This window comes from Patagioenas fasciata, chromosome 9, assembly GCF_037038585.1.
Source record: "Patagioenas fasciata isolate bPatFas1 chromosome 9, bPatFas1.hap1, whole genome shotgun sequence".
In the NCBI taxonomy this organism is placed as follows: Eukaryota; Metazoa; Chordata; class Aves; order Columbiformes; family Columbidae; genus Patagioenas; species Patagioenas fasciata.
Window position 1 is genome coordinate 12,826,222 of NC_092528.1, and position 16,632 is coordinate 12,842,853.

The window sequence follows — 16,632 nt, forward strand, 5'->3', positions numbered from 1 at the left end:
CTGGTTATGAAAAAGCTCTGCTCCTCCTTTCAGACACAGATGCCTGGACATTGTTTATACATGGTTGTCATTCTAAAAATCGACAATAAGCTCCTCTTATCTAGCTGCTCAAGTACAGTGGAATTCATCCAAATTTTCCCGATCCTTCATTACTGATAACAAATGAAGACAATGCACTCTAATGCAAATGTCAAAGATTCCCTGTAGTTTACTCTTGAAAGCAAACATAATACTATATCTTCACTCACTAAATTCAAAGGGAAGCTTTTCAATCATTTCTGTCTTGCCCTAGTGTGTTTGTCTAAACTTTGATTTCCCTGAACACAGCTTTTCAGACCTTTTGCCTCTTCCACTCACCACCCCTATGAGTGAGAAATACCAAATCTGGCCAGTGTTTAATACTACATGTGTCTATCCTTCCCTGTAATGAACTGTGAATCCATTAAAGGATGAGTGTTGGGATTAAACTGCAAAATCTGAGTGTTGCAAACAAACTCTGCACCAGGGAGAACAGATGGAGAATGGCAGATATTTAAAAACGAAGAAAATAAGCAATTAAAAAGGAGACTTTATAAACTCTGACTTTTTTTTTCTTTGTGTGCATGTTAATTACAGAGGTATTAGTACAAAGGCCAGTAGTGGTCGGGGTGTTATTTTGTGGCCAGAAGTACTTGCATTAGAACACTGGGAAGCTGAAATACAGATAAAATGGGAAAGAAACAAAAAATGGGAATACCAGTCTCACACTTTTCTCAGTCCAAATTACTTAAGTCAAGCTTATGGATGAGCAAAAGTGGATTTTTAGGGTTTTTTTGTGGCATATCTACACTTGCTGAATCAAACCTCAGTGGGACTAGCCACTTGCCAATACTTATGGATGTCTGTAGATATATCAGAAGGGATAGAAGCCTAAGCTCTAATTTCTGGCATCAGATTCCTGTCACGCACTCTAACACTCCGAAGGAACCAGACGAATACTGATGCAATTGCTGGTGTAGCAATAACATCAATTTATACCAACTAGGGAGTCTGGGCCAACATTTATTTTTAGGTGTGATATGGGTTTTCACTTACAACTGAGATTATTTTAAAACAAACCATTGTCAGCTCCCACACAGTCGCACAAAACCAGACGAACCCACTGGACGTTTTCTGTCCCTCCTTACCCGTGTGGTGTAAGCGGCTTCAGGGTCATCTTCCAGGACACGGGACATGCCGAAGTCAGAGACTTTGCAGACCAGGTTGCTGTTGACCAGTATGTTCCGAGCAGCCAGATCCCGATGCACGTAGCTCATGTCAGACAGATACTTCATTCCTGAGCCAATGCCACGAAGCATGCCCACCAACTGGATGACTGTAAATCTGCCATCATTCTTCTGCATATGGGGAAAGGAAGAAAATCACAGAGCATTAAGCTAAAAGCTACATTATTGCCAGTACTGAAACTGGCAAGGAGTGTATCTCTGGATTCCCATCTTCTCTTAAATAAAATGCAATCTTATTTCCTCACTCTCCTGACTAGTGTCTATAATTCACCAGTAAAGTAAAAACCCAGAGGTTCTGTCACAGCTTTCAGTGATGCAGTATCCAGCTTGCAATGAATCTGGTTTTAATGACTCTATAGCATTGCGATGCTTTCAAAAATGGAGCAAATCAGAACTGTTCCCATTAAACACGGATTATTTAAGACCCTGCTATTTTAAACACTACATTTATTCTAGATTCTTCCACTTTACATTTATTCTGTTTTTCGATAGAAACAACATCAGAAAACAGAATTTCCCAAGTACAAACATAATTTCTTTAAAAATGCTGAATTTTCATTATGTTTCTGCAAAAAAAAAAAAAAAAAAAAAAAGAACCAGAATGAAAACCAGAAAACGCTTCCCAGTATAAAATCTCCTTAGGTTATTATGAAGAAATTACCTACCCTGAGGAAGGCATCCAAGGAGCCATTCTCCATGTACTCAGTTATGATCATTACCGGTTTACCTAGGATTTGCAGAAAGAAAAACAAAATTCCTTGATGAACACCAATGTTAATGGGATAAAAATGGGTTGCACATGATTTTACTGCCAAGACACCTGGCTTACACAATCTAATTTAATTTGAAAAGCACCAAGCTTATGCCTCAGCTGTGGGGAGCAAGAGAAAAAATATTACAGGACAGAAACATATAAAGGGCCCCATCTGGAAGGTTAACCCTTTTGTTGACTCATTGACAAGGTCTTTAACTAAAGTGGCTCCTGTTCTCCAAGGAATATATGAATTGATAATTGATAGCTAAGAAACAAAGATCAGTTCAAACTTGACAAAAATCTTTAGTGTAATTAAATTTCTTGCAGACTAGAAAGCCTTCCTCTTTCAAAATGGAATTTGTGAATGATTTGGTCTCTCAGCCTCTTTTGAAAGATCAACGCTTTAGGCAAGTTAGAAGCTGTCAGCAGCCACAAGGTATTCCAAGACAATTGGATTCAAGAGTGCAAAATACAAGCTGTTCCTCTCAACTTTCTCTGTCCCGAATTTGTATCCCATGTCTCTCGTTATTTATAGATGAGCCAAAGCCTTTTGCCTCATGAAGTCAACCACAGAATAAATGATTCAATGAATTGTGTCACTTGTGGGGCACGGTGCTTCAGCAGCACTCAGCTTTCCCTGCTGCAGCACAGACAGCCAAGCTGGGCAGTCTGAAGAGAAATGTAATGTAACGTTAGTGACATAAGGATGCTTTCTAGGCACTCTCCTGCCTAAAACAACAGCAAATACATAAATAATGCTTGACATTGCTTTTAAGAGCTTTACAAAGTGGTGTGATGCTAAAACTGAAAACATTCAGATATTATACATACAAGTAACACTAATTATTTCATAGGGTTAAATCATGCTCGATATTCAGCACCTACATATTTACAGAAATAGGTCCAATATCATCTCCATTCTAAAAGTGAGCAATGACAGACGTAGAGAAGTGACCTATCAGAGGTCAAATGGCAAAAGCCCAGTCCCAAGACGAGCACTGCTAAGGCCACCTGAAGTCAAGGAAGCACCTGATGATCAGTGCCGGGCTGGCCTGGCAACCCTTCCTCCCACCTCTGCCTTAGCTACAGGAGCTATAGTTTCTTCCTAATTAAAAGACAGTGTCCCGGAGAAAATCTGCTTTTGTACCTCTCGGAGCAGCTCTGAATAAGGGAACATTATGGGGAAAGATGGTTTCAATGGACGTGTCACCTAGCCTATAGATAGATCAATTCAGTCTTGGCATCAGAGGTACCAGAACTACTAAACTTCTCCTTGCATCTGTCACCAGAACAACCAGCTAGGAAAACTATCCTACCATGACATGCTGCAGCACTGGAAGTTCCCCTGCTCATTTCTACCTCAGTGTGTTTTTCATCAAGATGTGTTTAATTGGTTAGGGATTTCTGGTTTTGAAGTAACTTTTTTTATTTTATTTGAAAACAATATGCTATAAGGATTGACTGTATTGAAAATTTTACATTATTTCACTTAGGCCAGCATATAAGTGTGATACATCACTGATTTCACTCATCATTACTTACTTCACCTTTTCAGTCCCAACCTATTCTTCGCAGACCTTTTCCTATTCCTGCTTCTCCTTCCCTTCCCAACTGATATCAAAACTCTTCCCGTTCCAGCCCCATGCAAAATGCCATGTCCATGATATGTCAGCCTGGCAGGTGAACCCTTTCTGATTCACATGACTGCAGCAGAGAAGCAAAGGCATTGCATAAAGCAAACTGGATGAAGGGCTTAGTGACCTTGGCTGAGTACGTGTACCCTTAAGAAAAAGGATGTGATAAAACATTATTCTCCATCTAATTCACTTTTGCAAGCATCCTTTGGTAGAAAGAGAAAAAACTCCAACCAAATCTGCATATTCCACTCTTTCATTTATCCTTTGCAACTGTGACCGGAACTCTTCCACTGAACAAATACAGCTAAATGAGTTTTAATTAACCCTCCTCAATCAAAAGATACTATGTCAACGTAGAAAGGAAGAAAGGGAGACTCTTTCAGTGCATTAACATGTAATTTCATTACTCAGGCACTTCTTTAGCAGGGGAGGGGGATAGAGAGAGGAGAAGTTACCATCAGAGTCAATTATTAAAGTACTTGACTAGCAGCCAATAATGTATTCATGGTTTTTTGCTGCCTCTCTCAACCCCCACCTACACCACTATTTATCTCACATTTTAATTTTCAGTTTATTAAATGCATTCATTTATCATAGCATTCAGAAAACCTGTGGAGAAATTGAGATAAATGTCTTCTTAAGTAGCCCTGTTTACCAAACAGCCCAGCTCCGAGGTAACCGAGCCGGCTCGCTGCGGCGGCACCGCTTGCTGCCAGCCAGGCAATGAAACGTTCTGGGGTCAGGCGACCACCTCCTCGGTGAAAATTTCAAATCATTTTAGTTTAGTGACAACTGCATTATGCAAATGCATACAGTAATTTATAACTGCTAGAGCTGTAATAGCTCAGGGGTTTCCAGCCTCGGTGGGATTTCAACACAAAGATTCCTCTGTTGCCTTGCTTTTAGAGAGGTGCTAGAAAAATCACTGTCTGTAGCAAACACTGTGACCTGACCACAACACCCCTGCCTTTGGCACAACAACAAAAAGAGAAAGAGAGAATCAGACCTGCAAAATTTAAACAGAGTATTATATTTTAATTTCAGTTTAGAGGGAAGCCCTCAGTAAATTATGAGCAAGATCAGTCCAAAACCCTATTTTCCCTAGTGGACACCGTCTTGAAAACCAAGTAGTTTGATCCATTTTCATCAACTGTGAGAGAGGGAAGCACAAATGAGTAAGGGTAGGCTTTCCAGAAATACAAGTGGTAGAGTAAGCATCCAGCTCCCACTGACATTCAAGAAGTACAGGGTTTTCAGTGGTATTTATTGATGGCTTTGACAACCCTCTATGGGAGATATTCTGTTCTTCTAGTAATATTTTATTTTTTAACTTTTCATCCATATTTAATTTTAATTCCTTACACTATTAATATCCTGTGTTCATGTTCATCATGCACACCATCAGTCGCACAAGGTAAGCTTCACGAATTCCAGCCATTAGCAGCAGCTCCCCAGATCCCTCTCTGCTTTCTTTGCTACCCTGACCACAAGCCCTTACACCCAAAGGGTCTTTTAGGATCAGCACCCAGTGCCAAGCTTTGCCAACATGCTACCTAAGGCGGGCAGCATAGGGACAATAACTACACCACCGCAGTGGAACTTTATCAAGTCAGACCCAAGCACGTCTGCCTCACAGGTGTATTTTGAGTTCTAGCCTATAAACAGCACCCAAGGAGCGCTGTCATTCTCTAAGGCAGAGTTCATGGCACAGTGAACGCTAACAGACTACAAAAAAACCCAAACCAAACAAACAAAAAGATCAGCCAGGTAAATTCTGCTGAGTGAAATTATCACACCTGTGAATCAGAGAAAACAAATAAGCAAGTTTCACACTAAAATAGCCTACTTCATTTCAAAGGCATGCTCCTTACATCTGTGCTTTGTACCTTAAACATATGATTCTGTAGTTTTGTTTTGATATTTTTCCCCCAACCATTTTAAATTCTTTGCTCACCATCTGCTTTTGCCTGCCCTGTAACAATCAGCTCAGTCTAGCAAAGATGTGAAAGATGCCTGCTTGGCATAGCAGGAAGGGGGGAAAAAAGCCAACCCCTGCAGTATTAATTCCCCCTACAAAATCTTGTACAAGCTGCCTACGGATAGAGTATCAGTCGAAACCATAAACCCATTTATAGCTGACAAGAAGATTAATGACTTGTCCTGCACCGATTTCCTCCTATTAGCTATCAGTGGCCCTGTTCCATCTGTCATTTCCCAGGAAAGAGGGTAAAAAGGAAAAAAAAAAACAGCACACACCATCACAGACTTAATTTCTCAGTGATTTCCAAATTGGTCTTGTCATAAAAACGACCTACTTACATTTAGTAACAACACCTTCCAAGTGGATGATATTGGGGTGGTCAAATTGTCCCATGATGCTGGCCTCACTCAGGAAGTCTCTCCTTTGTTTATCAGTGTAACCAGCTTTTAGAGTCTTGATAGCAACACAGATTTCTCTTTTTCCTGGTACTTTGAGACGTCCACTGCATACTTCACCAAATTCCCCTTAAGGAAAAAGGCACAAGAATCCACGGTCATGAACACAAAGCATACACTTGTGTTGTCAAACTGTTATATCAGTTAATTTGGAGGAACTGTCACACAAAAATTATAGGATCCCATGTTCCCTAAAAGCAAATTTAAAACTGTATTTTCAGAAAAAATGCAAAAGTTCTGGCACTTACCCACACCAATAACTTTTTCAATCTTTATGCAGGAGGCATCAATTTCTTTGGCAAATTCCCTCACAGCTTGGTTTGGATCCTCATATGTAAAAGGATCCACATATGTTCTAACACCTGCAAGGCAGAAATGTTTTATTTGAAGTCACTGATCTACATGCTGCTGAACACAGAACATATGAGACTGAAGCCTTAATGATATACAACAGCAAAGAGAGTGTACAATAAAAACGTACTGTAAGCCAGGAATGACTGATGAAGGAAGGACTTAATGTATGTTTCCCCAAAATTGATTTTTTTTAAATGTAAACATTTCATATTTCCCAATATTGATGTAAGGAATCAGGCTTTTGCCAACAGATGAGCTTCAAAAATCACCTGTAATCACTAAAATGCCAATAGCCTGTCTAAGGACCAGTGAGACTAAAATACATCACATTTCCCTTTTGGGAGCCAAGAAATTCTGAGCTCAGGTCCTAGGTTTGGGACCTGGGTGTAATGGAAGTAATAGTAGGATTCAGTCCTACAAAAAAGGCAGCAAAGTTCACCTTTCCTTTCCTGCAGGATTGCCCCTGGCCCATCCAGAAACTGCCATAGCAGAGTATTGTGGGAAAAAATCATGCCTAGATATCACTACTAAGAACAGATGTCTATCAGTGAAACAGAACAATGGAAAAAATTGAAAAATAAATGATGAACCTTTCTCCTGTCTGTTTCCTAAACATTTTTTTACCCAGATACTTCTATTTTCCCTGTTACTGAAGTACATGGTTTTGAAGGAGGATGTTTGCAAGAGTGGAAAACAGAAACATATTCATCTCAGAGGAATGTCATCCCTTATTTCCCAAGCATCAGAACACAGGACATGTTTTACGAACCGAATCAAAAAATCCAAGCATCACTGCCTTTACCTTGGTTCAAATGTTTCTCCTCATCTGCCTCTTGCTTAGCCTTACTGTACTTACTGCGCCTGTCGAAACAAAATAAAAGAGCATTACAGTTCAGAATAAGTATCTTTGAGACAAGCTCAGTCTTCTTAACGTGCTGAGACTTGAGTTGTTTGCACCTGCTACGACCTGTGCTCGGCAGCTCCCCTGCAACAGCCCTGACACAACACACACCGGGGGTGGGAGATTCCGCTCCCCAGACTGCTCTAAGTGGTATTGGCATCAACAAAGCATCAAGGGAAACACACATCTCTGTGTTTGCATCTCAGCATTTAAAGAAAGAAAAGAAAGCTTGCGTTTAAACTACTTTTTCTTCAAACGTATATTTGCAATTCTGTGCAAAAAAAAAGGGCCTATCACGTGTGGATTTAAGTGCTATAATAGCGGTGTTTTGGTAGATCGATTTTCAAACATAATTAGGCAAATGCCAATACCAACACACTTTAACTGCAAATTTAAAACTGGAAATGGTCTAGTAACATAGGAATCAGAATGGCAGCAAATAAAAACCCTAAACAACCCTGACCGCCAAATATGCAGATGCCCAAAAGTTTGTTTCTTCTTTTAATCACTGTATAATTGAAGGGGGTAAAGAAATCCTGATAGCAGAGGTCCTCTACTAACCCTCTGAGTTGGAGACTATATAATGTAGAGTAGTATGTTAATTCTACAGATTACTATTTCTACACCTACACACATTATATTGTATCCAGTTATGTATTTAATTAGTTCAGCTTTAAACTTCAACGGATGAGTGGCATCAAGAATAGGTAATGCAAAAAGTTAGACTGTTAGAGAAGATATTGAGGAGTCAGCTCAGCCCAATATGTAGAGAGATTCCCCAGCATTTAACGGTTTGTAGATGTAGAGATTCGATTTGGACTCTTCCCCATCATTCCCTGGAAGTTCAGACCCAGGCACAAGAACAGACATTGCCACAGTGAAAGGTTTATTTCTGCTCACTCCTCAGTTTGTCCAGTCCGATGGAAGTCCTAGTCTCCCAGCTAACTGGCAAGAGCCTGGGCTGGTGTGAAGAGGGAAGGCAGAAAGAGAAACCAAAGCTGGGGAACAGAGACAAGACTGGCACTGCCTGCGATGTGCAGCCTGTTGCCTGCAGTGGGATTGGAGGTGGCTGGGCCTGCCAGGGACAGACTGGGTTAAAAGTCTGAAAATGGCGAATGGGTAGAGGAGGGTGAGAGAAAGACCTGTCAGGAGATGTGAGTTAAAAGGGGTCAAAAACTCGCAGGTAAGAGGAAGAAAAGAGATGACTGAGAGCCTCACTTGCAGCAAATTTTCCCAAGTCTCACCATTCCCCTCCTGTCAGCAAAACCTTCTGCCCATTAGCAAGAAGCATCTCACTTCCCACTCTGCAACTGGCCTGCGGGGAATGGCAGCTTCCCACCCCCAGCTGAAGGGCCATTTCCCAGCCTTTGTCTTTGCAGTCTTTTATCACCGCGTGTTAAATCCAGTATGCTAATAATAAAAACTATATATTAACCATGAAACAGAAGGAAAAAAAAATCCTGTTTGACAAGTGAAGACTACCTGATCTTTGAATCAAGCCTCACAGCTCCCAACAACATCAACAGAACTTGTGTTCAGACATTAAACGCAGGTACACATCCAACCATAAACGGTTGGGAGCTTCTTTTCTTGATGAAAGTCAATTAAACGCAGATGGCTCCAAATCAGAAGAAGCAACATTATTAAAAACCACACTGGATCCAAACATCAATTTAAACCATTTATTTGCCTGAGGACTTACAGCACTGGTATAATAGAGCTGAGTTAAATAAAAGGACTACGTTCTGTTCCTAGTTACTGAACTGGTTAAGAAGGAAGAGGCTACATGAATCTCACCCAGTGCCATACAGCACCAAGCCAGCCAAGGGGATCTCAGAGGTGGTTTCAGGTTTTATACAACTTCTCTCAGAGGAAAGAAAAAAATAAAGATTCTGCCTTTTAAGCAGGACTCCTTCAAATTAATTTTATTAATGTTCAGGCACAGATGGGACATACGAAACACAAACAGGCTTTGCATGAAAGCATTTTAAGTATGAAAAATGCTGTTTATCTTATTTTTAAAAGTACAAGCACCCTAACAACCAATAAAAACGTAAACTTCCCCCACTAAAATCCAAAGACATACAAAAAGCAAAGGAAAACAAAGGGATTACTGTTCAAGCAATATAATTGTAGCTTATTAACTTTACATAATACCTTCCAAACTAACTACCTACTTCCACTTCTCCCTGTGTCACCCCTTGACCTCTCCTGCTTGGCTGGGGGCAGGACACTCCTGCGTGCCATTGTCCCCAGCGCAGCCGGGGAGCCCTGTGCCATGGGGCACACAGGGCTGGGGCTGCCCCTCGGGGCTGCTCACCTGGGGGGCAGAAGGCAGCCTTTGTCACAGATCTGAACCCCGTAATTACAGGGATTTGGGCGGTGGTGGTGATTAAATAGCCAGCATTCAGGAGAAGAACACAGAAGCTTTCAGAAAGCAGAGCGGTCAGAGACACAGGCAGATCTACAGGTGGGGGAAGCGATGAAGAGGAGGTGACAACAGAGGTGAAACAGGACGGACCCGGGGCCACAGCGCTGCACCCACCTCCTCCCCAAACCAGAGAGGGGCCGAGTGCCACAGGGCACCCAGCACCAGCAGCTCAAGGTGGGAAAACGCCTCCAGCTGCTCATGAAGCTGAAGATAAATCAGTCTATCAATCACAAACATTTCTGACAAACTTTTAGACGGCCAGAGGATTCTGTAGGGCCATCTAACTCCACACAAGCCCTTTTAGAAAGAGGGTCTTTCTGTTTCAGACTTTCCTAAATCCTTTACAACTCTATTTGCCATACTCTGCGGGGTTTAGAAACACTCACACTACCTCCTGCACTCTGCTCTACAGGTATGCTCATCCTAATCTCAGTAAATTTAACCTTACATTTAGGCAGATTAGTTCTCATGTTAACACAAACGGCATGGTTGCAAGACAGAACCAAACAGCTTGAGCTGCCTCAAGGCAAAGTCCTTTGGCAAATTCTGTTGTAAAGATGAGTTTTGGGATGTGAGCAATGATTTGAAAAAATGTAATGCTAAATTAGTAGTAATAACCCAGAGTTCAAAAGTGGGCACCTAGAGGATATGCCCAGTTCCTACATTTGGCTCGTGGATGCAGAGAGGCCATGTCTGCAGGCCAAAGCATGGTTTTGATTGTACAAATGTGAGTTTCAGGTCATGGCTAGATTACAAAACCTCCCTGTGGGGACTGTATGGACACAAAAGCTTTTTCTTATCTGAAGTCATCTTGGAAAAAAGTGTTATTATTTTGCTATTAACTTCTGCTGCTGTAGGAACATCATGAAATATCCCCAAAGCCCACACCTCTAAATGACACTGGAAAAGTGGTTAAAATCATTAGAGTAATAGTGAATATTAAAGTAGATTCTGTTTACTGAGGGCTACTTCCAGCTACTGGAGAGCTGTGTATTGAGGAAGGCTATTAATTAGCAAGGCACCAGGCATTAGTATGCACAGAGGAGTTTCACTGTCCTATTATTTCAGTCATCTTGATTTGTCTTTCCCCTTCCACGGCCTCCCTGAGACCTACCAGTGCAGAGCTACGGGACATCTGTGAACCCACGGCCACCGGGATACTTTTATCTCCGTTCCCACCAGTACTGGTCCAGCTTTTTGCCGCTGCTGTTCACCTGCTCTTTGTCCTGTGTTGATCCCAGTGCAATGCTTGTGGGCAGGGATAACCCAACAGACAGGCTGAGCGGTGTGAGGACCTGCCTGAGCGCACCCACAGCAGCCAGTCTGTCAGCTACCTGGCTCCAGGCAGCCCTTCCTCTGACAGCTTTATGGCCGATACTAAAGAGAATCAATATGAGGGCAAGGGGTTGACATTTCATTTTCTAAAAAGTGATCCATTGAGGGCCAATCACCGAGCAGTGTTTATCAGCCTTGGGAAGCGACTTTTTTTATAGGGGGAGGAGGGGAAGGAATCGTCTCAAAGCAGCTCGACAGGCTCAATTCTCCAAGGTGGCGACTCATAATTAGAAATCCAATGTATCCTGCTATCAATCCTGCCTTAAATAATAAAGTGATCAATAAAAGCAGAGAGGAGATTAAGTCATCAAGCTCAGTGATGCTATTTGCTGTTCCAGTGGCTTTTAATAAACCTGTCTCTCTGCATTACATTTTCCTATGTTCTGCTCTTCTTTCTCCTTGCCAGCATGGAGGCTTTGAGTTGAACACCCGTAGAAAACTGTAAAAATGCAAGTCTACTTTACAGGTATCACAAACATAGTGACTTAACTGCTCTTTAAGACAACATAAATTAAGAGAGCAAATCAAGAGGAATTTATCTGCATTTATAGCTGATGCCATTAAACTAATCAACAGAGACTTGACAAAATGTGAATCCCTTAGATCCCAGACTTCAGATGCAAGTAATGATACATTCAGTTTTATCTCAGAATTACACTGAAGCAAAACCATGCTGATCTTTTTAAATGTGACTGAACACAAAGATGAATACAGAAACACTCGCACTGTGTTTCTGCTACACTGTCCTCCCACTCTCAGGACTGTTCTTGATGCCTGGGCTGAATTTGGGAGAATGAACTTGTTGGAAGGTTATGGTCCTGCTCTGATGAAATAACCATCTATCCAGTCTGTTGTGTTACTGCCTGTGATGCTGAATGACTGTGGCTTCTGTTTTACAGTCATATCCACTCACACTGGAAGGACTAACCCAAAAAACTAATGCAGACTCATATAAACACAAAAATCACAAGCATAGCAGTCTGATGGCTTAGTTCACAACAATGCAGTTGTTTATTCCCTATCAGGAGTGAGTCCAAGAAAATCTACTGCACCCATACCCATTAAACTTAACTTCAAATTACACTAACCGCAAATCTCTATCTGGCTTGCTTCTCAATGCCAGTTATTGGAATCAACTTTGCATTTGAAGGGCAAATAGAGCTGGAACTATTGCCATTACATCACATGCTGCTTGGTTCTAATGTTGAGAAGATCAAAGCTACATGGGAGAAGGCTTGTAATGCAAATGCACTGTTTATGATGCTAATCAAAGAATTTAGCTTTGTTTGGAGGAGACAAAAAGCTCCCTCATGAAAGACAGAGGGGGAGAGAGAAGCTTAAGTTCTTACCTCCTGCTGATGACAAAGGCTGCAATGAGAATGACCACAAGAACAACACTGCCAGCCACTGAAACAAGAAGCACTGTGGGATTGGTACCATCGCCAATGATGGGGGAAGGAACTGGAAACAGAAAAGGTAGCATTAGTGTCAGATACCCTCAAAAAATCAACCTAGGTAGCACTAAATGGGGTTTTCTGGCTTGTGAAGGCAGTTTAGAGTAGCACTCAAATCTACTTTTCCAAAAGGGCCCTAATTAGTGGAAGACATGATGTTTGATAATGATTTGGGGAACTTCACTAGGAACAAGGCTCCCTCTCCTTCTCTCCTTCAGTGTTTCTCAGATGGTAGAAGGGCTAATTTTTTCCATTTCTAATTGCTTTCCACTCTTCTTTCCTCTTCCTTTTTTTCTCAGTGGGGCCAGATGATCACTCCCCAGCTGGCACAAAGAGAATGAGTTGTTTTAAAATATGTCTTCCCTCTTTCTGCTGGATTATTTTCAGCTGTTAACATCCTAAAGGATGTTGTCACTAACTGGCATGATCTTACATTGATATAAACAGACCTGTATGTCCAAAATAAAATAAGCTTGGTCACATTGCCTTCCTGCCACTGCAAAGCAAATATTTTGGGGACTAAATTTGCATGTTTCCTTGAACAAAATGAAAAGCTCTACCGACAACATAATTTGAACATTCTGTCTTTATATGACTGTTTAAGGAAAAGTGCAAATATGTGAGCTGTTGTAGGATATCTAACTGCCCTATGTCAACAGCTACCAAAAGAGAATAATAGGGTTCTATTCTCCTGCAAATGATATATTCCAAAAACATGTGCAAACATCTACATTTACAATACACAAAACAGGTACATAGATCTCTCAAGCACCAACAGCTTCCAAGTGTTTATAGGGTGTGCATCTCCTTAAGCCACACTGAAGTATTTTCATTGTTAGAATCTAGAACATATTAACAGCACATCCAATAGGTGTCTCAGGTCATATTCACAGCATCACTAACAGTCATGAAGCCACAGAAGAGCATATTCCCAGAACAGACACACCACAGTCCAAGCGACCAACAGGAACCTCCCAACGCGCAGCTCAGTTATATTTGTGCCCTTTGCTCCAGCAAAAGAAAAAGAGATCAGTGGGCATGTCATTACCTGTGTTAGTTGTGAACTCAAATGGTCCACTGAAGTCTCCATAACCTGCTGCAGTCCTGGCCCTCACGTGAAATACATACGAAGTCAGGGGGTTCAAGCCTTTGATGTCCGTGTTCCTGGAGGCTGTCTTCACAATGCGATAGCTGCGCTCATTTTGGTCCTAACAACAAAAGAACACCACGGTGATCAAGTGAAAATGCCTCGCTGCACCATGAACTGCTGCACTGTGAACCGTGGAACACCACTTCCCTGCCAAAACTGTCACGATGAAAGAAGGTGAACAACAATGATGGAATTCCCAAAATACGTCCCGAGGGCTCCTGCTGTCGGCCTTGCTCAATATCCCTACACTGCGTGCTGCACAGACCAAGCCAGAAAAGGGTGATGAGGCAGTAGGTATGATGCTCATATATCACTGATTATTTAAGAAATCACACAATTAAACCCTTTGGAAAATAGCCAAGCCTTCAAATAGGATCCTCTTGATGAACAAGCAACATTTTACTCACACATGCTGGCACTTTCTTTTTCTTCTCACCAGTCAGGAGCCATATATATTAACAAAAAAGAATTAAAATATTTTTTAAAAAAGAGAGTTAGAAAATGTTTTCCAGAACCTCCAATCTTAAAAACTATTCTAATTTTGGCTGGAAAATCCATCAGAAAATGTAGTAATGAGGTTCTTTGCAAATTAGATGCCTTTTATAGCACATGTTAGGGAAGCAAATATGTGATTATCTTTGTAAAAAAAATTTAGAAGTATCCATGTGTGTGCGAGACAGAGCACACACAAGCAAGAGCAGGTAATTGTTCGTTTTTGCAGAGAACCTTGAAACAAAACAGCTCTTTTCATAGTTCCATATTTGAGGAGTTATTTGTAGGAATAACATCTCTAACTTGGAAAGTATGAAGAATGTAATTTTCTTTCCTTATTCTCTATTAAAAGCCATCCAGCCCACACTATCACGCGAAGCAGAAGCTATTGGCAAACAGATTTTCTTCTTATTATTACTGTGTTATATACTTCATTATTATGCTTCTGTCTATAAAGTAAAGCTAATGTCTCACTTCTGCCCAACATTATTGATTCTCATTATAAATATGATTGCTACAAAAGCGAGTAGTTCCTAGGTAGGAAAAAATAACAAAATAAACTTGTACCATACAGCTGGAACAGCCTATGAGTCTCATTCTTTCAAGCAACCATTTAAGTGCATGAAATCCTTAATTGGATTTTATTAAACTGAATCTATTTTGTTTCAAATGATGGAATCCTATCTGGAAATAAACTGTAATGCAATGAAGTAAAAGGCTCTCCTCAAACCCAAACAGAATTCCTTGCTTGTCCGTTTCTGAACAGTACCTTTTCATAGTATTTGACTTCATACTCCAGGATAACTCCATTTGGCCTGTCAGGTTCCAGCCAAGCCAAGGCAACGCTGTGCCTTGTTATCTCTTTAGCCTGGATCAAAGCAATTGGAGATGGAGCTGACAGGAAAAAAAAATACAAATATATAAGCAATAATTTAGTTTTAAAGTTTTTAATCCTAGCTTTCACAACATGAGCACTTTCAGAAACTGTGTTTTTCTTGCAGGAGGGTTAGAAGCATTTAAGTATTTCACCAGTTTTCTCTTAACAAAATTGCATTTAATTCCTCTCTAATAAAGCTTTTAATTGGATTCTGGGCAGTACTAGATAGGTTTGAAGAAACATTGCACTGAAATGTTCACGATGCGTAGGTACAAATCCCTCTGATAGGTTAAGGTACTAAAAGATTCTGCTTAGTTTTTCTCCTTTCTTAGGCATAGTACATAGATTTATACTATTGTTGTTGTCCATAGTGATTGTCTTCTTCCATCTCCTAAAATTACCTGGTATTACTTCATTAGCTATTTGCTTTACAGAACTCTGAAATCGTGAAGAGCCAATCTGGTTTTCTGTAAAGCTGAGAAAATATTGCCACTGAATTAAGCAAGACCAGAATAAGGCTGAATACATATGCATTTGGACCCTCCCATGAAAACCAGGAAACTTGTATTTCAAGAGTCTGAGCCAATTTGTGCTTCCTAACTTGCTTTGCTAAGCCCAGGTCCGTGAGCAGTCCCTGGAGAACGAGGAAGCTCAGTGCCCAGGGGCCAGATTCTGGCTTCGATAGCTCCTTCTCAGCCAGAAGATATCAGAGATTGGTCCTTTGTGTACCAACCTGGCATCATCTGACCCTGCCCCATGTGGTGCTATATTGATGCGATGAATAGAAAAAGCAGGATTACGCTGCCAAGGGTAAGGGCTGCGTGATTTTTGGAAAAACTCTCCCTAGCAACAAGCTCAACTCAAAGATCCTTTAAACTGTATCTGTGTGCAGTAATAAGGGCTGCAATGAAGAAGATAATGGAAACCATCGCATTGTGCGCCCTGCACAGAGCCCCTGCTAATGCTGAAGTTCAGGTTTTTGACTGGCTGGAGGACAATGCATTCTCCATTTGACTGTGATAGCAGCAGATTCATGGCTGCGCTGGGGGAACCGGTTTTCTGAAGATTTATGAACCCGGCTGCCCTTTTCTTGCTGTTGTGTTGCTGTGTGGTCACATCTCGAGCCAGCTGTTATCAAGTTCTTTTGATGCTGACAATAGCTGGTATAAATGGCAAAGTCTCCAAGGATAAAAAGGGACATTCATGAAATTTTTAATCTTATCTAACAAAGCTGTCCTGTATAACCAGAGATTAGAGGTCTTCCTAAATTGAATATATTTCTTCTTTTGTCCCCTAAAGCTGTAGACACGTTGCTCTTTTTTTTTCCTCTTTTCCCTTTCTTTTTGTTTCTTTTTCTACTCTTAATTTTGAGATGACGATTCATGAAAACGTTAGAGCAAAAAGTATCCTTGAAACATGCATCCTTGAAAACTACCAAGAAAGACAAATAAATAAAACAGTCACAAAGAATGAAAGGAAAATTGAATGTTGAAAGCCTCAAACCTACTTGACCGTATCGGACAGTTCTGATGGAAGTGAAAATAAC

At 40.9% G+C, this 16,632-nt stretch overlaps 1 protein-coding gene across 2 annotated transcripts in view; it reads right to left on the reverse strand.

Annotated features, from left to right (window-relative positions):
• The window catches only part of EPHA4 (EPH receptor A4), a 102,968-nt gene that overhangs the window by 12,774 nt on the left and 73,562 nt on the right, over positions 1 to 16,632 (reverse strand). For both annotated transcript variants that reach the window (XM_071812446.1, XM_065844152.2), the window contains exons 6-13: positions 14,979 to 15,103; positions 13,616 to 13,775; positions 12,463 to 12,574; positions 7,249 to 7,307; positions 6,341 to 6,454; positions 5,976 to 6,161; positions 1,931 to 1,992; positions 1,167 to 1,376 (exon numbers count right to left, since the gene is read on the reverse strand). In XM_071812446.1, the coding sequence (XP_071668547.1) occupies positions 1,167 to 1,376; positions 1,931 to 1,992; positions 5,976 to 6,161; positions 6,341 to 6,454; positions 7,249 to 7,307; positions 12,463 to 12,574; positions 13,616 to 13,775; positions 14,979 to 15,103 (1,028 nt within the window). The remainder of the gene's footprint in view (positions 1 to 1,166; positions 1,377 to 1,930; positions 1,993 to 5,975; positions 6,162 to 6,340; positions 6,455 to 7,248; positions 7,308 to 12,462; positions 12,575 to 13,615; positions 13,776 to 14,978; positions 15,104 to 16,632) is intronic.